The sequence below is a fragment of the Saccopteryx leptura genome, chromosome 4 (assembly GCF_036850995.1).
Source record: "Saccopteryx leptura isolate mSacLep1 chromosome 4, mSacLep1_pri_phased_curated, whole genome shotgun sequence".
NCBI lineage: Eukaryota > Metazoa > Chordata > Mammalia > Chiroptera > Emballonuridae > Saccopteryx > Saccopteryx leptura.
Window position 1 is genome coordinate 12,152,868 of NC_089506.1, and position 25,430 is coordinate 12,178,297.

General features: G+C 46.0%; 1 protein-coding gene across 1 annotated transcript in view; it reads left to right on the forward strand.

The window, feature by feature from the left end:
- The window catches only part of WWC2 (WW and C2 domain containing 2), a 169,885-nt gene that overhangs the window by 129,260 nt on the left and 15,195 nt on the right, over positions 1–25,430 (forward strand). The window contains exons 12-21 of the mRNA XM_066380135.1: positions 2,266–2,395; positions 3,341–3,421; positions 3,571–3,657; positions 7,418–7,610; positions 9,134–9,298; positions 12,783–12,904; positions 14,727–14,925; positions 15,916–16,080; positions 17,324–17,416; positions 20,568–20,810. Of these exons, the coding sequence (XP_066236232.1) occupies positions 2,266–2,395; positions 3,341–3,421; positions 3,571–3,657; positions 7,418–7,610; positions 9,134–9,298; positions 12,783–12,904; positions 14,727–14,925; positions 15,916–16,080; positions 17,324–17,416; positions 20,568–20,810 (1,478 nt within the window). The remainder of the gene's footprint in view (positions 1–2,265; positions 2,396–3,340; positions 3,422–3,570; positions 3,658–7,417; positions 7,611–9,133; positions 9,299–12,782; positions 12,905–14,726; positions 14,926–15,915; positions 16,081–17,323; positions 17,417–20,567; positions 20,811–25,430) is intronic.

The window sequence follows — 25,430 nt, forward strand, 5'->3', positions numbered from 1 at the left end:
TATTGCTTGATCTGGCCAGTTCAGATGTTCAAAGAGATAGAAGAATCTATCTTGCTTGCGTGGTTTCCAATCCTGAAGACTGAGAGCCACCTGCCAGGCCAGGTCTGGGGCACGGTCAGGGAGCAGGAGATAGGTGTGTGGTATGGGCGCCAGAGCCACGGGTAACGTGTCCCTGATGTAACTAACCCTAAGGAAAATTGGCATAGGAATGGTGCTTGCACCCCGGCTCCAGGAAAGCAAAGAAACCCGCGCAAGGCTCCGTGTCCTGCGGATGGATACAGCACGTGTGGTGAGCTCACCCCGGGGCGGCCACACCTACACTCCCGCTGCGGCTGCCGGTGACTGTCCTTGTGCTGTGTATGCTGCAGGCGTGTTACTCAGTGTCTCCAGCTTGTTCCTCATCTGAAAAGGGGGGGGGGGTGACATGGCATCTACCACGTGGGTCCTGGGAGGCTTATGCCCTGTCCATCTAAAGCGTCTCAGGGTGCCTGGTGCGCGCACTCAGTTCGCGGTAATTATTATAGCATGTGGCGATAAGTAGTAACACTGCTAATCACCCTTCATACCACAAACCATTGAAACTTGTGAAGAAGAGAGAAGGAGGTAGAGGGGTTTGGGTGCCGTTTTCCTTGCTTGGGCCTTGAAGGGTCCTACATTTCTTGAACATGTCAAAGCTGCACTTGCTCTTGTGTTTGGGGTGTGCTCTACTGACCACTTCTCAACAATCAGTCCTCGGGGAGGAGCCAGTCAGTGAAGCCAGATGCTGGAGAAGGGGGAGAAACTAGTGAGAACGTCACCCAAGGTCTGTCCCCACCTGTGGGGGACCCGAAGCCCCCAAGTCCCTGTCCTGCCTTGCTCCTGACCCCCGTGTCTCTCTGAGGAGCTTCTGCCTAGAGACCAGTGCCTCTGAGCTTCCATGAAACATATAATCAATCAGTAATATATATGTATATCCACAAAACAAAGAATATGCATTTAGGAAGTCACCTCGAGGGAAAATACATTGGAGAACTTCGTTTGCAAGTGGTGTTTAGCTTCATATGTGAAAACAACTGAAAGCTATTGTTTAGCCATCAAGGCGAATTCTCTTTGGGTCAGGTCCCAGCACCTGTCTGTTCAGGGGACATCTGACCTTCGCGTGGAGTGGGTGGCTTGTGGTAGGGATGCAGTGACACTGTCCGTGTTCCTCTGTGCTCAGTGCCTCGTGCAGGTCGAGTGACTTCCCTCTACATCCATGTGCTCAGCAGCGCCAGTCCCTGCCGGAGGCCAGACACTACGTCCCCGTCAGAATAACTCCGAAGTCCTTTCACAGTCGGTCTCTGTCATTGTCAAAGTCAATTTCAGGCTGCTGTGGTTATTCCTGGGGGTGATCAATAAATCTTGTCATCACCTTTACCCCTCACACAGGGGGGTGGGCAGAGAGAAGACATTCCATCATCAAGGAAAAAGCAGTCCCACTGCCAGCAATCAATCCCGTAATCTGAAGCCTTAAACTTAAACATTTTAACAAGATGTAAAGTCAGGACTCAGAAGGGGGCGAAATGCATACCAATAGCGGCCCGGGCTCGGTGCCTGCAAGGATGAAAGCTCTCCGCAGGCTCGCAGCTTATTACGTGGGAACACAGCCTCGGCTGAGTGCTTGCTCGCCGCGGGATGCTGGCGGATGAATACGAGTTAGAGATAAAAGTGAAGTGGTGGTTGGCGCTCAAGATGCCGCAGCACAGAGTTGTGTTTTAATGGTATTAGCGGGTGAGGCATTCTCTAAGTGAAAGACGATTGCTCTTTAGTACAGGAGCTGTGGACTGCGGCATGGGGAGAAACGGGGCGAGTCAGAGGGGAGAGGGGTCCCTTCGTGCCGCCGCGGAGCTGGACACTCCGGACCGCAGAAATGTCTCTGATACCTGGGGGAGGCAGGCTGGTCTCGCCCGCGTGTTTAGTGACTGCAGTGGATCTGTAAAAAAGAGAGACACGGGACTAGTGAGAAAATGTGTAATACCCCCTTCCCTTGAAATATTTTAGGACAAAGAAAAGCCATATTCTTCCACAAAGGCGCCCCACAATGAGGGGTGTCCCAGGACCGTTACAAGTCACAAAGCATTGAACCATCCGCATTTATTGGTTTGAATCGTAACACCCCTGCTTCTAGGACGGGAGTTTTATTTTGCATCTCTTAGAACAAGACCGTGTGTTGTATTTTATACGTAGCGGTGTCAACTGTGTCCTGATCAGAAATCCTCATTGCTGCCGACCCTCTTCCTTCCTTAGATGTGGAGAAGTCGTTACCGAAAAGAAGAGGGATCCACCTGCTTGGGGAGAAAACGGCTTGTGTGTCGGCTGCGGTGTCGGACGAATCCATGGCTGGCGACAGCGGGGTCTACGAAGCGTTTGTGAAACAGTAAGAGCCGCCTCCAGCGGGGGTGGGGCTTCTAGGTTACCGTGCCGCCCTGTCGCCTGGGTGCGGGTGACAGACTGGAGCGCCCTGCGGCCCTTAGCCCGCCCTTTGCAGTGTCAGGGCTGCAGCACTGCAGGAACGGGGTGCATGGGAACTTCAGTGTGCCAGACACGGGCTGTCCACTGGGGAATTGGCAAACAGGTGGGCGCACTCGGACACCGCACCCTGGACGTGAGTGAGGCGCTGGCGCGGTTAGCCACGGCCTGCCTGGCACATCAAGCTTCCCTAGTGTGTTTCGGGGGGAAAGCCCGGGATGTGCCTAGGGGTGTGGCATACCCCAGGGAGGCTCAGGAAAGTGGGGCAGCAGAGACAGACTCCCCTTGACAATGGAAGCAAACCTCAGAGAGCCTCTGCAGGATCAGCCCCAGGGGCCCATAGGAGGGCGGTTAACTCAGGTTTTCATTCAGACTAAGTGGCAGGCAGTAACCGTAACTAACCATCGAGATTCCCATTAATAACCAACTTTTTTACAATGAAAAGGAGGACAAAAATAAATTGAAGAAAACAATATCATAAAAAAAAGAAACATTTTATTCATTGCAACAATAATACACTATAGTATGATAAATGCATAATAAAAACATTTGTAATATTTTATATTGTAATTATGCTTACATGCCTATTAATTTTTAATAATAATAATAATTGTTAAAAAAGTACTCATTTAGATACAAATACGTCACATTACACGCAGTAGATCAACTCTGCATCAATCGAATACGGACATTTACAGATTAGTCTTCCAATATCAAAAAGGAGGACATGTAGGAGGACACTTTTCGAGGGAGGACGGAACTTACAAAAGGACTGTCCTCCCTAAAGGAGGAGGATTGGTCACCTTACCATGAATAAACTGCTCTCCCGCGCCCTCTGTCTCCCGGTCCCCAGGCCTAGTGAAGTGGAAGATGTGACCTACAGTGAAGAAGACGCCGCCATCCTGGAGACAGCCCAGGTGCAGATCGGACTCAGGTAGGGGCGCGTGCGCGGGGTGGGGGTGTGGGGGAATGGGTGTGTGCTTGGGAGAGGGGCATGGCGTGAGGGAGAGGCGCGCCTGGAATTCTGTGCGGTGACCACTGGCCCGTGCCCTTTCCTCATTTCATCAGCTTCTCTCTCGACAGATACGATGCAAAAAGGTCAAGTTTCATGGTGATCATCGCGCAGCTGCGCAACCTTCATGCCTTCCTGATACCTCATACTTCAAAGGTGTAAGTAAAATCGGTGAAGAACAAATTGCGGCGCTTAGAACCGTCCACATGTGATCGCTCTACATGGTGATCACGCAGTCCATCTGTGAAGGTGTGGGCACACGGGTGGGGCTGGCCGTGTGCCGTCCACAGCAGGCAAAGACCAAGAGGAAAGGAGAAAGTGGAAAAAGCATTTTGGGTTTTGATGTTATTCAGCCAACTCATTATTAAGAATAGGTAACAAGACTTCTTATCTCCATTTTCAACCAGGAATTCTGTATTATGCTGGGGAGGGGCATGGTTTTTTTTAAATACAGTTAAAATGTTTGTTATTGGTACCTTGTGACTCCTCACAACTTGGCTTGAGACATTTTCTGACTTTTTACATGAGAACGTGGTGATTAAATTTGGTTTATCCGGACAACGTTGGCAAGCATATCATGCTACATGTAAGAGCGTCATGTTTTTATCATTAAATACGCACTTCCCTGTAACCAGTAGTTTTTCGAAGTTGCCTTGCTTCATGAAGCCATGCGCCCCGAGGAAGTGGCATCATGCTGACGGTTGCTGTCTCCCGGCAGGGGTTTCTACAGATCTTTCTCTCTGTTCCTTGCCACACTGTGGAGTTCGAGTCTCGGTGACTCTCTGAAGGACCAGTGGCTATAAAGTACCAAGAAGAAGCCAGATTTCATCGTAGAATCCCTGACTTAGACCTCAAACTCTCGAGGTCCACCCTGCACTTAACAGTGCATAGAATGTGCCAGGACAGGGCCTGGGAGTAGGACAGAGCTGGGAAGCCGCCCTCTGCACTCTGCCCAGCAAGGACGTTTCCCTCCGTGACAGAGCGTCTTTCTCAGTGGGAAAGACATTAGCTAAACTCAGTGTGAGAATTCTAGATGTTTTTCCTGTGAGTTTCCTTTTTTTTTTTTTTTCTTAATTGTCCTTTTAAGATCATATTCTGATACTCTTAAGAATTGTCAGAAAGCCTGGCCTGTGGTGGCGCAGTGGATAAAGCGTCGACCTGGAAATGCTGAGGTCGCCGGTTCGAAACCCTGGGCTTGCCTGGTCAGGGCACATATGGGAGTTGATGCTTCCAGCTCCTCCCCCCTGTCTCTCTCTCCTCTCTCTCTGTCTCTCTCCTCTCTAAAATGAATAAATAAAATAAAAATTAAAAGAAATTAAAAAAAAAAAAAGAATTGTCAGAAAAAAAGAAACGATCTAAGAAACAGAGACCTCAGTGGAGAGTACTTAGTAGGCAGTGAATGGCTGTGTATTGACGACCTCAGTGGAGAGTACTTAGTAGGCAGTGAATGGCTGTGTATTGACGACCTCAGTGGAGAGTACTTAGTAGGCAGTGAATGGCTGTGTATTGACTATCATCAAAGCTGGCGGCGGGGACAGCGTTCCGGGAGGGCAGTGGGTTCGAGGACCTCCCGATACCAAGTTCTGGGAGGGGCACATTCTTAGAGAGACCAGCGAGGAAGGAAGGCACAGGGGGGAGTGGCTAGGTCACCCAGAGAGCCCTCGTCCAGGACTAAGGTTGGGAACACCGGTCAGTAGTATTCGGGGAACGACTGGCTTTATGGTGGTATTCGTAACCGCGCCCTACTGTTCAATAGGCGGGGATATTAGAGTGGGCTGTTGGCTGCCTTTTAATTTGTTTTATCATTAAATTAATTTTAGTCTAGCACTTCTTGTAGAAGACAGGTCTGCCAGGGACCAAATCTATGAACAGTGACAGTCACCTGTCAGGTACAGAACCCCTCAAGGATGCGTCCTTTCTTTAAACTCATGTTGTAAGTGCCAGCGTCCTCAGACGTTCTGCTGCTGCCAGACCAGTGACGGTCACTCTCACTCACCTCGTAGGAAGTCACAGACACGTGTCGTCTGGAGGTGGGGGGACAGCGGGGGAAGGTCAGGGTCGACAGCGGCTCTCTGTGGTGAGGACAACGGGCACTGCTGCTCCCCAGCCGTGGGCGGGGACCTGGCTGACTGGCCCGAGCCTGCCTGTGGTGCACAGCCACGTGACCTCAAGCCACGCAGGAAAGCCTTGGCCTAAGTAACGACACTGCTAAAAGTGACGGCCAGGATGACCTAGCCCTGACATAGCTCTTGTTTTCCTCTGAACTCAAGACTCGGTTGTTGATTGTTAGTTACGACCAGCAGAGTGTATGCCAGCGCCCAGCGGTCGGCAGCAGCCCCAGTGCGGGGCTGCAGACTCCAGGCTGGGGAGGACCCCCCACCAAAGAATGAGTAGCAGAGCACCCCTACCTGCCTCCCCCTGGGCCTTGAGCCCTTAACCGTGGAAACCCTCAGTTTTTCCTGCGAAAAACGTTTTGGGGTCATGCTGGTGAGGTCCCCGGGACAGAGTACAGTGGGAGTCTGGAGAAACGGAGACTCCTGTCCAGTGAGGTTGCTTTTCCATGAAGGCGGAGAAAGAGGGCTCCTGCTGGCTCGAGTCCTGACAGCAGGCGCGGCCCGGACCCACTAGGTGTCTGGGACTGGCTCTCCACAACCTGTGTGTGTACAAACAGAAACAAGGCAGCCACCTGCAGTCCGCACGGGAGTCACAGTCTCTGTCACTGGGGAAGGGCATCTTGAGCATATGAGTCGGACAAGCCTGGCAATGGGCTCAATGGGTGTCCTTTTTCTGGGACTTAAAAGAAAATATCTTGTGCTGTTTCCGGAATATGAGTCCTCCTATAATGTACACTCAGAAAATTCACCTTAAAGTAGTTTTAGAAGTTACTGTTTTTTCTAACTCTTTTGAATTTTACAAAGCATAAGACTCTTAAAACAGATTCTTGTTTCTGACACTCTGAGATGCTTGATGTGGTAACACATTTTGGACCATTGAATTTCATCTGTTTTAAATTCTTGTCACAGGCCCTGGCCAGTTGGCTCAGTGGTAGAGCGTCAGCCTGGCATGTGGAGGTCCCGGGTTCGATTCCTGGCCAGGGCACACAGGAGAAGCGCCCATCTGCTTCTCCACCCCTTCCCCTCTCCTTCCTCTCTGTCTCTCTCTTCCCCTCCCGCAGCGAGGCTCCATTGGAGCAAAGATGGCCCGGGCGCTGGGGATGGCTCCTCGGCCTCTGCCCCAGGCGCTAGAGTGGCTCTGGTCGCAGCAGAGCGACGCCCCGGAGGGGCAGAGCATCGCCCCTGGTGGGCGTGCCAGGTGGATCCCGGTCGGGCGCATGCGGGAGTCTGTCTGACTGTCTCTCCCCGTTTCCAGCTCCAGAAAAATACAAAAAAAATAAAAATAAAAAATAAATTCTTGTCACAGTGTGCTACTCAGCCCTTCTTGTTCTCTAGCCAGATAGCGTGTTCCATTCCTGGGACATGATTATCAGCATCTCCTGTTAAGTACTCAGGAGGAGTATTCTTTGGGACAAAGCCACCAGTATCTATAGGGTGTCCCTCCCTTCCCCGGCTCAGAGTTTGCAGCTGGCCGTCCATGGGCAGGTGGGACATTCAATTCCTCTGTGTCGCAGGCATCGTTCGCCTTCGTTGCCCGCCCCGTTCCTGTGCTGTGGCCCGTGGGGAGGGGCAGGTGGGGCCCAGGAGGCGCGGCGGGCTAGGAACAGAGCCTCTGTGTCACTGAGCAGGGACAGGGCCATCACTGCAGCAGAGGCTTCTGTTGGTAACCGACTCCGCGGTACCCCCCTCTCTCCCTGGCAGTAATTTCCGACGGTAGCTGCGAGCCGGGTCCAGTGAGGAGCCTCTGACCCCCCCCCCTCCCTCTCTCTCTCTCTCTCTCTCTCTCTCTCTCTCATTCCCGCAGGTACTTCCGGGTTGCTCTGCTTCCCTCCTCGACAGATGTCAGCTGCCTGTTCCGAACAAAAGTCCACCCGGCCACGGAATCCGTTCTGTTCAACGACGTGTTCAGAGTGGCCGTGTCCCAGACGGCCTTGCAGCAGAAGACGCTGAGGGTGGACCTCTGCTGTGCCGGCCGGCAGCGCCGGGAGGACTGCCTGGTAGGCACCCCTGGGGCCGTGTCCTCGGCGGTCGCCACCGCGTGCTCTAGGGAGAGCACCCCGCTGCTCTCTGCCAGCCCCGATGTCACTGCAGAGTGCCCCGCGCCTCTGAGAGACCCAGCGGTGGTCTCGGGGTCTCACTCTCTCCTTCCAGACCTTTCACATCTGCTCCAATGTTGTGGTTTTCTGAAAAATCTACTTTCCATTTCTACCCTTTGGCTAGAACACTTTGACCCTGGTTAAGACTGTGGCCAGAAATATGTTTATTACCCTCAATGCGAGTCTGTGCTGGGGGCTTTGAATACATTATTTCATTGTCATCCTCATCACTATTGTAGGAAAAGGTCTGGTTGCCCCTATTTTCAGATAAAGAACTGCTTAGAGAGGTAATAGGTGCACATAGCTGGTTAATGATGGAGCCAGACACTCAAGACGTCCCCCACCTAACCCACTGTCACAAATCTACGGTGACCAGACACTGAGGATGAAGCTCCTTTATTCAGCTCATTCTCCTCCGCCCAGGGAGTAGAGCTTCTAGAAAGACAGACGCATTGCTATTTAGGGCAATACGATATTTAAAGGCTAAAGCAGAAGATTTCACACCGCTAATAGTGAATTTAACACACCCCGGGACATCATAATCAGAAAACCACTGCACGCAAGTCAAATAAGGCGTTCACATGTGTTAGACAACAGTGTGGGTCTCCAGCTGAACTTTGCCCTGCGGAGTAATAAACAATTTCACAATGCACAAAGTTAAAAGAGCGAAAGATCTCTTATTACTTTTTTTTCTGTATATAGAAAATATTTGGTATTGTCTGGCAATAAAAAACGTTAGAAGCAAGATGACAGACTCATTGGGCCGTCATAAAGGCTTAGCATGTGTAATAGTGTATGTGTCAGCAGCTCCACAAAGCGAGGAACTACGTTAATTAATAGTCTTGTATAAAACGGTACTGTTTCAGATTCTGGCTGATATGTGTGATTTGGTGGAATAAAAAAGCTTTGAACCTTTATGTATTTCCACATTCTACTAACTCACTTATCCAAAGAAAAATTTTTCTAATTTCTTACTTATAAACCACAGTAGTGTTTGTCATTTGTTTTTGAATTTTCCATTGGGTAATGAATTTTTGTAAATAAGTCAGATCATTCATAGCATACTGTAAGATGCATTATGGTTTATACTTTGTTGTTTTTTATTTTTTTAACTTTTTATTTAAAAATAATTTCACACTTACAAAATACTGCATGCTTCGTCGTGAGGTTTTGGCGAAATAGCACCTCAAGGCACAGCCCCAGAGCTGGCTTCTAGATCGGGGTGGTTTCTTATTTAGTCACACCTAAAAAATGTAAAAACATCTTCAGGTTATAAAAAGCAACCCACTAGTGCTTTATGTCATGAGTATCACATGTTTCTTACCCTAAAACAAGCTTGCCCAATCATCTTAATTATATTGGGAGCAAATCTGAATATAAAAACATTTCACTTCCTCCCTCTTTTTTTCTTCCACTGCACGTAGGCTGGGACCCAAGTCAGTCTGGCAGATTTGCCGTTTTCCAATGAGATCTTCACTCTGTGGTATAACTTGCTGCCTTCTAAGCAAATGCCTTCTAAAAAGAATGAGGAAGAGACTGAGGACTCTGTATTTCAACCAAACCAGCCACCGGTGGAGCCTGTCGACTTGGTGAGTCCCAGTTAGAGAGAAGCAGCCGGAAACGCAGAAGGGGCAGAGAAGGAGGTGGCAGCTGGTGTGGTTCTGTCCACTCTCACTGTCCTCCCCTTTCTCCTTCCGCCACTTACTTTTCTCCCCGCTTCCTAAAAAGAAGGAGCATCTCCAGCTCTGTGTCAAGTTGAGTTCATGAAAGAGGAACTCGTTTCCGCTCACACTTCCTTCAGCAAGAAGAAACTGATGCGGAGGCATCATTGTTTTGAGTAACCACAAAAAACCTTCTGACTTAAATTTGTATTTTCATACATTGTGTTCACTGTCAAGTTATACATTTGAAACTGTTGCAGTTTGCAAACGTTAGAGGTTACTAAGCCTAAACAGTGTCTTCGTTTTCCATGGGTGGCATCAATCTCCACAAATATTTTCTATTAAAAAGTGTGTTGTAATCAATAGTCATCCTTCAGTACTTGAAAAAATGTACAAAGGGGCATTTTATGAGGCTGTTCGTCATCAATTTGGCACCTGTGGATATTTTTTTACTGAGTTCCAGTTTATTTTAGATTATCTATGGGGAAAGGTTTTATTAAGCGTAAGTCAGATTGTATCGGTCGTCTTCGGGCAGGAATGTCCAGGGCACGCTGGGGGGGGCGGGAAAGGGAAACAGATGTGTTGGGAGAGCCGAGAATACACACCCAGGTTTCTGGTAGACACTAAGGCTTTTAGAATGCTTTTAGAATGGTCCCCCTGTGTATAATTTTTAAAGGCTTTATGCAATATAATTCACATATCATATAGTTCATTCATTTAAAATGTACAGTTCGCCCATTTGAAGCATGCAATTCAGTAGTTTTAGTTTATTCACAGTTGCGCAACCATCACCACAATTTAATATTAGAACGCCGTCATCATTCCAAAAGGAAGCCCCGTACCCATCAGCGAGCAGTCCCTCCCAGGTCTCCCTAACCTCTTTCACCCCGGCAGCCACTTATCTTCTTTCTCTCTGTAAATTTGATTATTATGGACATGTCATATAAATGGGGTAATACAGTATTTGTTCTTTTGTGACCACCTTCTTTTACTTAGCCTAATGTTTTCAAGATACACCCATATAGTACCATCTATTATCTCATTTCTTTTTATTTCCAAATACAATTACATTGTATGGATACGCCACCTTTTCTTTTTCTGTTTATCATGTAAGTGGTATTTGGGCTAACATGCCTTTTTTACTTTTATTAGCAATGCTGCTATGAGCATTTGTATACAAGAGTTTACATAGACATGCCTTTTCATTCCTCTTCGACACCTACCTAGGAGTGGAATTGTTAGGTCATATAATTCTATGTATGACATTTTGAGAAACTGCAGTACTGTTTTCCCAAGTGGTCTTTCCATTTTTTTATTCTCAATAGCAGTGTTTGAGGATTCCAGTTTCCCCTCGTCCTTGCCCATGCTGCTAGTCTGTCTTTTTGATTCTCACCATGCTAGTGGGTATAAAGTGGTATTTCAATGTTTTCAGTCACATTTCCCTAATGACTAATGATGTTGAACATATTTTCTTGGGCTTCTTGGTCATTAGTATATCTTTCTTTTTTTTAGAACTGTCTATTCAGATCCCTTGTTAATTTTTTAAATAGGTTATTTATCTTTTTATTATTGAATTATAAGGGTTCCTCATATATTCTTGATACAAGTCCCTTATCAAATAAATGATTTGCAAATATACTGCTCACAAAAATTAGAGGATATTTTATAGCTTCATATTCATTTTGAAATATCCCCTAATGTTTGTGAGCAGAATTTTTTCTCGTATGCCGTGGGTCATCTTTTCACTTTCTTGATGGTTTCATTTGCAGTAAAGTTTTAAATTGGGATAAAAGGCAAATTGTCTATTTTTTATTGCTTACGCTGTTGATGTCATATCCAAGAAGGCCTAGCCAAACCCAGCATCACAAAGATTTACTCCTGTGTTTCTTTCTGAGAGTCTTAAAGTTGAGCTTTATTTTTAGGCCTTTGATTCTTTTTTATTTTTATTTCTTTATTTTTTTTAATTTTCATGTGTGATGTAAAGAATGGGTTCAAATTCATTCTTTTGTATGTGGTCATGCAATTGCCCCGACCACTGTTTATTGGAAAAACCTGTGCTTTCCTCTGTTGGATTACCTTGACACCGTTGATGAAAATCAGTTGACCATAAGTATGAGCATTTATAGTTCTGGACTCTAAATTCTGTTCTATTGATCTGCATGTCTGTACTTATGCCAGTACCATACTGCTTGGATTACTATCGCTTAGTTATTTTGAAATCAGAAAGTTTGAGTCATCAAACTTTGTTTTTCAAGATTGTTTGGGTTCCCTTGCTTGTCCATATGAATTTTAGTACCAGTCTGTCAGTTTCCACAAAACTAGTACAGCTAGAATTTTCATAGAGCTTGCACTGAGTCAGTAGGTCCATTTGGAGGTGGTATCATCTTAACAGGTTAATTCCTCTGCTCAGTGAATACAAGGTGCCTTTCCATGTATTCAGGCCTTCCTAAATTTCTTTCAATAATGTTTTATAGGTTTTCAGAGGCTGAGTTTGCACTTCTTCTGTTAATTTTATTCTTTTCGATGCTATCTTTTTTTCTAGTGAAATTCTCCATCATTTCATCAATTTTCTTAAACATATTAATTGTGACATTTAAAATCTCTTCTCTGAATAACTGCAGTCTCTGGATCACCCGTGGGTCTGCCTCTGCTGTCCGTTGCTTTTCTTGGCCTCCGCTCACTGGGCCCTGTTTTCAGTGCAATACTGGATGTTGTGTGAAGAACCGTAGAGGCGCTGGCTGATAGCTTCCTCCAGAGGGGATTTAATATTTTTCAGGACGGCAGATTACAGTATGGGCAGATCACCTGGATCACTTGGGGGGACCTGAATTCCATTTTTTTTCTCCCTGGGATGGCGAGGCAGCTGGAATATCTGCTGACTCACGCCTCCAACCAGCTGGTTTTTGCTGTTTCTCTGCTTGACATTTGCAGCTTAGGAATGGCAGATGCCTCGGTGGGGAACATTGGGCAGAAAACGGGGCGCACTTTCCTCCGGTTCCTTGCGCCCTGACTGCATGGTAGTCCTCGACTCAGGTTTTCCCTTTGCATTCCCCAACAGCGCCCCTGTTCTGGGCAGCCACCGTCTGTTTGGTCCCTACGCCCCGCCACGCGAACTGACGCCAGCCCCCAGGGAGAGAGCAGCAGCGGCGGGCGGTTGGCTGTTGTGCATTCCCCTTCCGCCTGGGACCTTCGCCCTCTAGTCCTGATCACCTTCGACGCTCTTCGTTGCTTTAGAACAGCTGGAGCTTTTGTTTGTTTGTTTTTTGCTTTTGGATCTATTTCATTCATCTTTCATATTCTCAGCAGGAGAATTGGGTCTGGTACCAGCATTTCCACCACTGGAAGCCCCGTCTGATGAGTGTCATTTCTAGAAGTGTACGTTGCTAATTGCTGTGTGTTCTCCATTCTGTAGGACGCAGTGTCGGCCTTACTTGCAAGAACTTCGGCTGAACTGCTGGCGGTGGAACAAGAACTGGCCCAGGAAGAGGAAGACCCGGGGCAGGGAGAGGAGCAGGGCGGCCCCGACGAAGACTGGTAATCCTCTCTTCTCCTCTGGCTGTCACACACCTGGAGGTGGTGTGGTTAGTTTCTCATAAGCAACTTTCAGGGAGAGCTACGGGTTCAGCCTTAGAACCATGGACAGCAGGGCGGCTCCAGTGAGCTGCCCGCCAAGGAACGGCTGTCCTGGGTCACTAGGGAGTTGAGGGAGGAGACGACGAGATTGTCAGCAAAGTTGACATCAGTGAGACTCTAGCTCTTTGGTAATTCTTAACACTTTCCTGAGTTTTTTAAACTTTAAGCTATCTATTTTGAAAGGTATGGCAGTCTATCTTAGATTTATAGATAAATTCAAAAACTGACTCTCTTTTCCCTTAAACTACCAGAAGTACCATTTAGGCTTTGATAAGTCAGAGTGGATATTTAGAAAACAGTTTCTGATTGGTCACTTCTCTGTTCACTTCTCATAATTCATACCCCATCCTTTTATTTAAAAAATGGGCGGGGGGAGATTATTATAGCTTTTGTCTAGATTTACATATTCATGAGGAATGATATCTTTCCTGGTTTATACTATTTTCTCTAAAAACAAATTTTAGTGATTGCATCTGTTTTTAAGTATACATGTGAAATCATTTGAATTAATTTTTATATAGTTATACTGTTATGTTTGAACTGCTATTAGATATGTGTGTATACATATATACCATGCATTTGTGTGTATGTGTGTGTGCATATAAAATATTTCACAAATTAGAATGACAAGAGATATCACAAATAACAAAAGCATGGACATTCAGAAGGAACACCTTACTACATTTTTAATGATGTAAAAAGGTACAGATATACTTTGTTCTTATCAAAAGCCCTTTATAGTGAATAAAAATCAGAGCACTACAAAAATACAAAAATGAACATAAAAATAAGTTTTATCAAGGTATCTTTAGAGAATAAGCCTTTTTTGCGTGTGTAAAATGCATTGTTTCATGCCCGTTTCAAAAAATATTACTCCTCCACATGAAGGAATGTATAACTCACAGTATCCATTGCCAGTCCCCCTTCATTGGGTGATGAGGCATTTGTTTAATCTGAGTCTGTGCCAACTGGTCGGTATGTCACCAAGCACAGGTGAAGCTCGACCTTTCGTTATTGATAGAGAAAATGTTTGCTTTCTTGGACCATGAGACTCAGCACAGCATGAGATGGTCCAAACCCCCCAGTAGTCTTGCTTTCCTGTCATGCCAGGAGAGTTCATACAGAATACAAACCCTACAGTGTGCTGGAACACTACTTGTGATGCCACCCAAGCCCGTGCTGTGGCTCTTGAAGACGGGGTCCAAGGGCACTAAGAGTCTTCTGTTATTGCAGTAGTAAAACTCCCCTCCCGCCGGGTTCGGCCCCTGCAAGACCGTGAGCACGGCGGTTGGTCATGGGCATTTTTAATCCTCATGTCTTTATTTGCGCTTAGTAGAGAGTCGCTCTGCTCCATTTACGATTAATTTTACAAGAAGTGAACAAAAAATAACAAGTTAAGTTATATGAGTGACAGTATTTTTAAGTGGCAGAGCTAAACTTTGTGTTTCAGTATACTGTATTTCTATTTTAATCTCTAGGAATTAGGTCCAATTTCATGAATTTAACTATTTTAGTCCCTAACTATGATAATTTTGCTGTAGATTTTTAGAAATAATTTTATTTTTCACGAGAGTGTTTTAGTAAAAATCCAAGCTGAAGAAATAGCTTGAGTCATTGTGTGTCTGTCGCTCGTTGCCTGGATGCCGGGCGACGGGGCCCCAGCCGTTCCGTTCACAGCCGTGCCTGCTTGACTTAACGTGTGTCTTGTTCTGTGTGACCGAAGGCTAACGATGCTGAGAGAGGCCTCCGATGAAATGGTGGCCGAAGAAGAGGCTGAGGTTACGTTGCCACAGGGCAGTAGCCGCACAGAAGACTCACGGGCATGCCCGAGTGTGCCGGAGACGAACGAGGACACGAGCAGGAGAGAAAACACCTGTGCCGAAGACCTCGGGAGTCACCCGCCTCCGGGAACGCCCACCCTGGTGACTATTTCCAGCCACTCTCTCCTCAGGCCCGGCTCGAGCGGGCACTGCGCTGACCAGTCTGTCTCTCCGGGTGCCGTCTCCCATGCAGACTGCGTGCTGAGGCCGGCCTGGCAGTCCTTTGTGGGCGTAGGCTGTAAGAAGCCTTGTAAATGCTGTGAAGTTTTTAAATGGAGTATTCATCCTCCACTTAGCTTTCATATGAGAAGATAAGGAGTGCTGTTCAGATCTTGTGAATGTTCTGTGCATACTTATTCCAAGCGTTTTCGGAATTGCTTGGCTAACACCAGGATGACTCCTTAATTGTGTTGTTTCCTAAATGCTATAGATTTATTTCAATGTCAAGCATGAAGTAAACATGTAAAGTTCACTTGGGTTAGATGGCATTCTAATTGAAATCTCCTCTGGAAGGTGGCACATGACACAATCTAGGCACAGGCACCTGCCAAGTTATTAAACATGTGACTTTGCTAGTTAGGTGACAGACGTGGGGGGGAGGGGGGTTCAAGCTTTGAGGATGCCAGTAAAGTTGGGATGTTGTTACAAGTTTAGGCGATTTCAGTTCCTTATTCCCGAGAAAAAGGTACCCTGACTGAAGACTTCATATGGATGTGAACATATATTTGCATATTCTATGTAAACCTATACCTTTGTAGTATATTTTCATCTTATATTTAATTACTTCCATCATTTAGTCTGAAGAAAACCTGATCAGTTTAATGATAAATGGTGAGGCATGCCCAAGTAAGATTGTTTACAGCGCCATGTGTACCCTCTGGGAATGTGAACCTTCATTCTTGACGCCTAACCTGTTAGAGGTGGCACCCGTGGGTCCACCTGTGGGGTTCCCATCGGGGTACACGAAGCCCTTCTCCCAGAAGTGGCTCTAGTGAGTCTCTGTTGCAGGGTTAGCTGTGGCTTTTGTACTTAGAAGAAAGGGGCACAAATGTATCCACGTGTATTGGCTCCTGACAAAGGCCTCTGTTCCAGGTTGATAAAGAGACGAACACGGATGAGGCTGATGAGGCCGGCCTGGCCGTTCGCCCCAAAGAGCGCAGTGGGCTGAGTGCGCGCCAGCGCCCCCTGGTGCGGAGCAGCGTGATCGTGCGCTCCCAGACCTTCTCCCCGGGGGAGCGCAGCCAGTACATCTGCCGGGTAAGGGACCTCTGGCCGGGTGCCTGGTGCACTCTTGTGTCCAGGGATCTTCACATTCCGACCACAGATACCGACGGCTAGACATGGCTTTTATAAAATACACATGAATATCACACGCTTACAGTTCTTTTTAGTTTCATTTTGAGGATTTTTTTCTTTCCCCTTTTCCCAAATGTAATGGCTCATTAGCTCTAGTGTCCTTTATTTGTCAAATAATGAAATTGAGGACCTGGTTGCTAAGTATATTTGGACTTCAGTCTGTATTTAGAAACTTTAAAGCCACTTGAGATTTATCTTTTGTAGATGTCTGTCGTATATCATCTACGGTGTTAGCCCTGCTTAACCAAAAATCGTGAATTGGGTTTTAGAACAAAAATCATCTTTTAATAATGCCTCTAGACATTGAATCAGAGTCCTAGTTCTGTGGAAAACTAGGTGTTATAATTGATTCTAGGTGTTATACTGATTTACCAAATTCTAGTTCCAGTAGTATTTACGACTTATAATAATACAGGTTTACTATTATGAAATGGGTTAGAAAATACTGTTAAGATTTATTCATTCAATTCAACAAATGTTTTTATTAAGCACCTGCTATTAAGCATGATTCTAGATGCTTGGGGTTTGTCTGCAAACAGAGACCCAAGCTCTGCCCTCGCACAGCCTACATCCTTGTGAGTCAAGCCAAACAGTAAGCATGCCTGAATGTGAAGCGTTTAGGACGGAGACCAGTGCCATGAAAACAGCACAGCAAGCTAAGAGGGACTGGGAACGGTGAGGACAAGGGTCGCAAAATTGAGTCGAGTTTGGAGCAACCTTCAGTGATAAGGCGACATTTCAGCAAAGACCTGAAGCCAGCCGGGAGTGAGAATGGGCTGAGCTGAGTTTTCCAGGTTGTGCAAACTGTGTCTTACCTCTGACGTAGACTCTCCATCAGCCTTCCTTTTAAAAATGAATGTTGCATACTAGCTAAAAATACAAAGGATAACTTTATTTAAGAGTATGTGCAATGGTCTTCACGTGTGACTTCTGATAACTGCCACCGAAAGGCAATTGTTTAAATTATTTATTTAAAAAATTAAGAAAGCACAGAATAGAGAAAAGCTTGTTCGGCGAGGATTTTCTTTAAGAAATAAACGGTGGTCACCCTGCTTTATCTGATACTCGTGATTATCAGCTTCCGCCAGCATCCTGTTACACAGTATTTTTCTGTTTTCTTTTATCTTATATCCTTCATTGACAGTTAAATCGAAGCGACAGTGACAGCTCAACCCTGGCTAAAAAATCTCTGTTCGTGAGAAACTCCACCGAGCGGCGCAGCCTGAGGGTCAAACGGGTACGTATTCCCCGCGCAACAGCCACGGTCCTCGGCCCGCCCCGCGTCCCGGCCGTGACGTGACAATACCGGAACTGTTGATCGTCCTTGCTTCTTGCTCTGAGGCCCTTGAACGAAGCAGCTGTGGTTGTAGAGACGCAAATGTCACGTCCATTTCAGAGGGGAAGAGAGGACGTGCTTGAGAGCCTTGGCTCGTCACGGGTTTGGATCCCAAGCTAATTAAGACTGGAGATTAGTCCGCGGGATCGATGAAGGGCGGAGGGTGGCCACGTTCCTGCTGGGGGATGCGGGGTTCCCACACCACGCCTGGGGCGTGAGCCAGCGTGGGAAAGTCAAGCAGCCGTTACCGTCTCTGAACGCATGCGTCCCCGTAAAGGACCAACATGGTTTTAGTTACTTGCTTAGAAATGGATATTCTTAGAAGCTTAACCTCAATGCTGATGGGAAGGCTCAAGTCGGGTTAGCCAGGAGGCCATGGGTCTCTGGGTGACCTTTAGAGGATAAATCTTTTTATTTTAATAACAGAATATTTAAATAAATGAAAGGGTTGGACAGTTCAAGTAGCTCAAAAATTTCTGTTTACTTAGCGACGGTTAAAATAGTAACGGGAAGTTATTTGTTCACTAATGATTTGTTTCAGTAATAATTTACTGAGCTGTTTTATTTCAGTTTATAGCGTGTATAGAGAATGCGGAGCGCTTTGGGCGCAGGCGTGATGGGCACCTCCAGGGCAGGGAGGTGGGATGGGGAGGCACACAGGACTGTTAAAGTGTGGTGCTTGGAAAGGTGTGAGCTCTGCTGTTAGAAGAACCGAAAGGCCTCACGGGGGAAGTCTGTGACCTTGACGCCCGGGTACAATTCCAAATGAAAATGGCAGCTTGGTTGGGGGTGGCGATGGATACTGGCTACTGTGGGTAGCTGGTGTGAAGTGCCACAGGGGCAGGTAGGAAATCATATCCAGGGACAAGGAGCCATGGGGCTGGGTCAGGGCTTAGGCACTGTGGACAAAGATGGGGGCTAGACTGGACAGGTGACACAGAGTCGTCACCTCACTAGTGACTCCCTGGTTTACTGCTGCTGAGTGCAAAGCGCTAGGGCACGACCAGGCAGCATTAGAGTCCCCTGGTTTAACATCATAGTCACTTGAAAGTGAAAAGCATGTTTCTTTTCCTAAAGTTAAAAATACTACCATTACTTACCAACATTTTCAGGGAATTTTGAGGTGTGGCTCTTTCAGATGATCAAACCTTTCTTCACTAGAAGCATCTACATTTACATTATCTTGAATGAAAGTCTCCTCAATCCTCACATGGCAGCATCTTTAAGCAGCGCATGCTTTGAAAGGAGCGTAGCGCTCTTCAGAGAGATTTTTATCCGGAAGCGTGGGTGACTCAGGTGGAGCCAGATAACAGTCACGTCACTGATAAACTCGGTGATAAGAACTGGTGAACCGGACAAAGGTTAATCCTGAGATGCAGTGTAGGAGATGATTGCTGGATGACTTCTAAAGCAGACAGGGGGTTGGTAGAAGTGAATGGGGACCGGTATTCTGACTGAGGAGTTACCTCATAAAAAAGGTGTACGGGTAGGTGTAAGAAAACAAGCACCTGCAAAGATGAGTAAAAGGTTTACCCGGCCAGAAGAGCAAAGTGCCAGGCTCTCTGGCCCCTGAGAGTTGTTGGTGCACAACTGTTTCCAATTCGGTGACATCACCGACAGCTTGGAAATAGTCATGGCAAGAGTATTTACACCAGAGAAATAGGCCAGCCCTACAAATGAGTGAGCCAGTTGTTAAACACTTACCAGCAGGCCGCCACAGGTTAGGGTCTTTAGAAAGACCTCTGCATGACAACTAGAAGGATATCTGATTTCGAAAAATGAGTAAGGCAGTCAAAAAGGGTATATGTCTATGTGATTCTGCTGTGTGATAGTTTGATGGAGCAAAGGTTGACTGAAGGGACCTGATAATAAGAATGTTACAGAATGTCAGAGGATGTTATAGCAGTATGTGTTGGACCAGGAAAAGACACTGAAAGCTAGTCAACTGTGGGCCAAGGCTCTGAAATAAGGAAAGGAGTAGACAGGCCCCCTCTTTCATCTGTCATGACCCCATTGTTCCAGATCTTCAAGCTGGAATACTTCTCAAGTTTGAGTTCCTCCTCTTTTGTATCAGTACCAGCTTGTATTAGTAAGCTCTTATTTTCCATTCCCACTGCCAACCGTGGAAACAAGAAATGCCCTCTTGTTCCCCTTGCTTACGCAATTTCACCCGGCCTTGTTGGAATGCCTGTCCTCAAGCCAGTCTGACCCGGGCTGAGCGATCACTCCCTCCCCGACTTCCTGTGGCGTGCATGTGGCTACCTCAGTGTCTCCTACCGTTCTCTAATTGAAATCCTGCAGGTCAGAAACGCTGTCCTCTCAGTGTTTTGCCTACAGACCCCAGCAGACATTCATCCATACATATTCAAATTAGTCCTTGATAAATGGGTAAGATTACCTGCAGGAAGAACACTAGTGATGTGGGGGTGACAGCTGATATTAGACAATGGAAAATCAAGAACGGGGCCAGGACAGAAGTGTTGATTAGAGGAGGGAGTCCAGATCTTCGCTGTGCTGACCGGCTGCCTTCCGCGGGCACTTACAGACACGGTGGCACAAGGGGTGAGGTCCCCGGAGAGTTCTGTGTCCTGAAATGAAGGAATTGTACGTTTCTTGTCATGTGTGTGTTTTTCACAGAGGGAGGCTGTTGTGTGGTCAAGTGGTCAGGCTAACCTAGGCCCCCGCTGTGGTGACAACTGGAAACTGTCTGAGGTTGGAAACAGTCAAGGTCTGTTTCTTGCTTAGCTACTAGCTGCTTGTCCATTGCTGCGGCTCTGCTCCTGTTGTCCTCGGTCAGGACCCCTCTCTGGGTCTTGGCTGTCCCTCCAGCAGGTGACAGAAATGTCCAGATCGCACCCCGGCTTCCTCCCGGAAGTGGCACACAGCGGTCCCACTGTGGACGTCGCACTGGCCGGAGCGATCCGCTTGGCTGGTGACGCCTCCCTCAAGGGCACAAGGAAATGCCGCCTGGCCCGGCCCAGGACGCGGAAAGCGCAGAACGGTGGCTCCAGGGGAGTAAGGGCGTCTTGTTGTTTGTTCCCCGAATGTGCAGGCGGTCTGCCAGCCCGTGCTCAGGAGAGCGGCGCAGGAGTGCCCGGTGCGCACCTCCCTGGACCTGGAGCTGGACCTGCAGGCCTCGCGGACCCGGCAGAGCCGCCTCAACGACGAGCTGCAGGCGCTGCGGGGCCTGCGCCAGCGGCTGGAGGCGCTGAAGGCGCGGGGCGAGACGGACCTGCCGCCGGGCGTGCTGGAGGACGAGCGGTTCCAGCGGCTGCTCCGCCAGGCCGAGAAGCAGGTACGGCGCCGCGGCCCTGGCCCCGAGGGCCGCGTCCTCTTCCTAAAGCCTGCGTGCACCCGGCTGCCACCGTGGCTCCCCTCTAGTCCTCATATCCACCCGGTGGTGGCCTTTGTTAACCCAGGATGTTGCTGAGTGGCACTGCCCGCCCACACGGTGCAGATTAGAGGCCCCCCCACCCCTCAGGTGCTGCTCTGCTGGCCAGTGGCCTCCTGATGGGAGGGGTGGTCACCCTCATTGCTGCTCCACCTTTTTCTTTGTCTCTACACAAGACGTGGCAAATAAATACAGTATCATTTTTAACATAAATAACTTTTGATTGACATTTCCAAGTAGGCCTTCAAAATTCATTAACCACATCTCCCGAATGTATTGCTAATTTTAGCTCTCCAGTGTGTTTACATTCCTTTTCACCTTTATGAAGGATTGCACTTCACACATTCTCCCTTGCCTTTCACCGTAAAAACAGCTATGTGGAAGAGGGTAAAAATCGCTGGTTTGAAACTGGGGTATTTTAAGGGAAAATTTCTATTATTATTCCACCTAAATATGACCAAACATTTCGAGAACCTGCATATTGATGACATTGATTTATTCTCTCAAGATTAGATTTTGTATTTTAGTATATGAGTGGATGTTGACATCCATATGTAGTATACAAATAGAATTTTCCACATAGCCAAAATACTGCAAATGCCAAAACATTATTTTCTTTCAGACCCTTTGAATGGAAATCTGAAATAAATCAGTCACTTCCTTAAACTAACAGAAACTTATCCATAATATAAACTTCTCTTTTTGGTCCAAGTTATTTTTAATCACATACTGTATGGTGCTTTAGAGAAACTTTGAGTCACTTAACTGACCAACACTGCTAATTCTAGGTGGAACTCAGAAACAACATATGAATTTCAGGGATCAAACTGAAACCAGTAATTTTTTTCCAACAATTTTTAGAGAAAGTTTAAGCAACAAAACATATCATATATCTGTATTACATCCCACCTGATAGAAAGAAACCTTCACATACAATAGAGTCTCAGTAAATGTCTGCTCAGTGGGGAGCTGAACTGTAGCTCTTGCGTTTGACCCTGCAGCGGATAACAGGACGATTAGACACTGTCGTGCCTTTGAAAATTGTGTGATTTGATAAAAGAGAGGACCTAGATTCTCGTAAGGAAGCAAAGTCACTCCCTGGTGAGATCGGGAGAGGTCCCAGGAGGAAGTGGCGTTCAAACTGGTCTAGAAGGTGGACAGGGGAACTTCATCCTGCAAGGGGTGAAGAGGCCCAGCAGGTGGGAACCCCGCAATGACAGTACCTGTCCAGGAGAGGTCCCGGCAGGGAAGGGCATGGCCGAGAGCCTGCAGGACCGCAGAGCCACAGCGTGGCTCTCTTCTTGCAAAATGGGAGATTGAGCTAAAAGTTGGAATGACCTACTCTTATGTTTGTAACCTTAATAATAATCATCATCATTTTCACTGTCTTGAGTCTTTCAACTCAACATTAATAATAATTTCAAACTCTTGGCTGACATTGACCAACCTTAATATCATGAAGAAGTATTACAATCTTTGGCCCTTACAGGTCAGAGGTTTTCAAAGTTGGGTGGAGTTTGACAACTAGAGCTATAAACAGAACTTTGCACCTTTGGGGTTTTTGTTGTTTCTTTGTTTCTAGTTTGTCATGACATGAAATTCTGGGTCCCTGGGTATTAATAATTGTAAAAGCTTGGGACTTTTTCTTTAACTTCATACCACTTTGATAAGGATTATTCATGAGTTGTTTGTTATGTATTTCTCTCCAGCTGACCTCATCAAAGATAGCTAATGTCTATCGCATAATGACAAGCTCGATAAAGCAAAAAGTTGGTTCTTTGAAAGAACTTTTAAAAATTGACAAAGCTCTGACAAAATTGATGAAGAAAAGATACAGAGAAAATTATAAAAGTGTAGAGGGACAGAACTACATATCAATGTGAAATTTAAGGAATATTTGAATACTATCAAAAATATACGCCCACTTTTTGGCTCTTGTGAATAATGCTGCAGTGCTGTGTGTGGACTCTAAAGAACAAAATAGACAAACAGAATAAACACTCATAGACACAGAGAGCAGATGATGGTTCCTGGGGGCGGGGCGGCTGGGTGAAACAGGTGAAGGGACTGAGAAGTACAGATTAGTAGTTACAAAATAGTCACGGCATATATATTGCAGTGCAGTCAATAATACTGTAATAACTGTGGGTGGTGCCAGGGGAACACTAGAAATATCAGGGGAACTTTGCAAAGTATATCATTGTGTAACCACCAGGCTGTACACCTGAAACTAATACCAGTAATATTGAATGTACACTGTAATTGAAAAATAAAATTAAAAAAATATATGCTCATGCCTGACCAGGTGGTGGCGCAGTGGATAGAGCATTGGACTGGGATGCAGAGGACCCAGGTTTCAGACCCCGAGGTCGCCAGATTGAGTGCAGGCTCATCTGGTTTGAGCAAAAAAAAAGCCCACCATCTTGAACCCAAGGTTGCTGGCTCCAGCAAGGGGTTACTTGGTCTGCTGAAGGCCCATGTTCAAGGCACATATGAGAAAGCAATCAATGAAAAACTAAGGCGTTGCAATGCGCAATGAAAAACTAATGATTGATGCTTCTCATCTCTTTCTGTTCCTGTCTGTCTGTCCCTGTCTATCCCTCTCTCTCTCTGAAAAAAAAAAAAATATATATATATATATTATATATATATATGCTCACAATTTGGACAAATATCTTGGAAAAGGTAACATATTAGAACTAATGAAAGAAGGGAGAAAAAAATCTAAACTCCTATACCTCTTTTTTTTCCCCTATACCTGTTAAGGAAATGAAAGCAGTGACTAATAATCTACCCACAGAGAAAACATAAGGTCTAAATGTTTGATACATAAGTTTCACCAAACTATCAAAGAATTGATTCTCTCCATTTTATTTTATTTTATATTTTATTTTACTTTATTATTTTTGTGAGAGGAAGGGAGGCAGAGACAGACTCCCACACTTGCCCCAACCAGGATCCACCCAGCAAGCCCACTAGGGGGTAATGCTCTTCCCATCTGGGCCGTTGCTCTGTTGCAATGGGAGCCATTTTTTAGCACCTGAGGGGGAGGCCATGGAGCCATCCTCAGCATCCGGGGCCAACTCGCTCCAATTGAGCCATGGCTGCAGGAGGGGCGGAGAAGAGAGAGAGAGAGAGAAGTGAGAGGGGGAAGGGTAGAGAAGCAGATTGTCACTTCTCGTGTGTGCCCTAGCCAGGAATTGAACCCGGGACATCCACACGCCGGGCCGACACTCTACCACTGAGCCAACCAGCCAGGGCTGACTTTTTATTTACAGAGGTACCTTGAGATACGAATTTAATTCATTCTGTAACCGAGCTTGTAAGTCAGTCAACTCGTATATCAAACTGCCGATACTGGACCCATGCACCAACGCACCAACTAGCGGCAGCTTCCCGAATCATGACTCGTATCTCGGAATTTCGCTCAGATCTTGAACAAAAATACAGACCGAGTCGCAGCTCATATCTTAAAAAAATTTGTATGTTGGTCTGTTTGTATCTCAAAGTACCACTGTATTTTTTTTATTGATTTTATATAGAGAGAGAGGAAGTGAGAGAAATATTGATTTATTGTTCCACCTATTTATGCCTTCACTGGTTGATTCTTTTACGTGCCCTGACTGGAGAGCAAACCACACCGTGGTATAGCAGACGTCACTCCAACCAGCCGAGCTCCTCAGCCAGGGCTCTCCTCCTCACGTGCACTTTACTAGACACTAGAAATCATTCTGTGGGGCCCTCATCCCTAGTAACAAAACTAGACAATGATATTATCAAAAAGGATACTCAGAGGCCAATGTTTTTATGAATATAGATGCAAAAATCCTAACTAAAATATTAGTAAGTAAAATCTATAATAATGTATTTAAAAGATATGACATTTTGACTAGGTTGAATTGTACGGGATTTTTGTAATACTAAAAGAACTGATTAGTATAATTAATTATTTTAACAGATTAAGGAAAAGAACCATTTGATCAACTCAATAGATGCAGGAAAAATATTGAGAAAAATCCGTAGTTATTCATGTTTAAACTGTTAGAAAGCAGATAAGAATTTCTTCAACTTGATAAAGTGTAACTGAGAGCACACGTGGTCCTAAATAAACGAAGTTTGAAATCATGCTTTTTAAAACCAGACAGAAGACACTGCACACTTCTGTTCAGCGTTTTATCAGGAATTCTGTCCAATGTTAAGAGAAGAGTAGAAACAGAAAGATTAGAAAGGAGAAAGATAAAACTAATTATTTACAGGTAACACGACTATGCACAATAAAAAAACCTGCATGTTATTACAAATAATAAGAGAGCTTAGCGTGATGTAAATAGAGGAACAATATATAAAACTCCGTTGCATTTCTATACGCCAACCAGAAACAACTAGTAAATTTAATTAAGGTATTTACAATAGTATCAAAGACGACGTTCAACAAAAACCTGCAGCAGTGTGGAACATATGAGAAGCTTTCTAAAACATACCCCAATTCATGGAGCATTATACCACATTCACACAGAGTAGCGG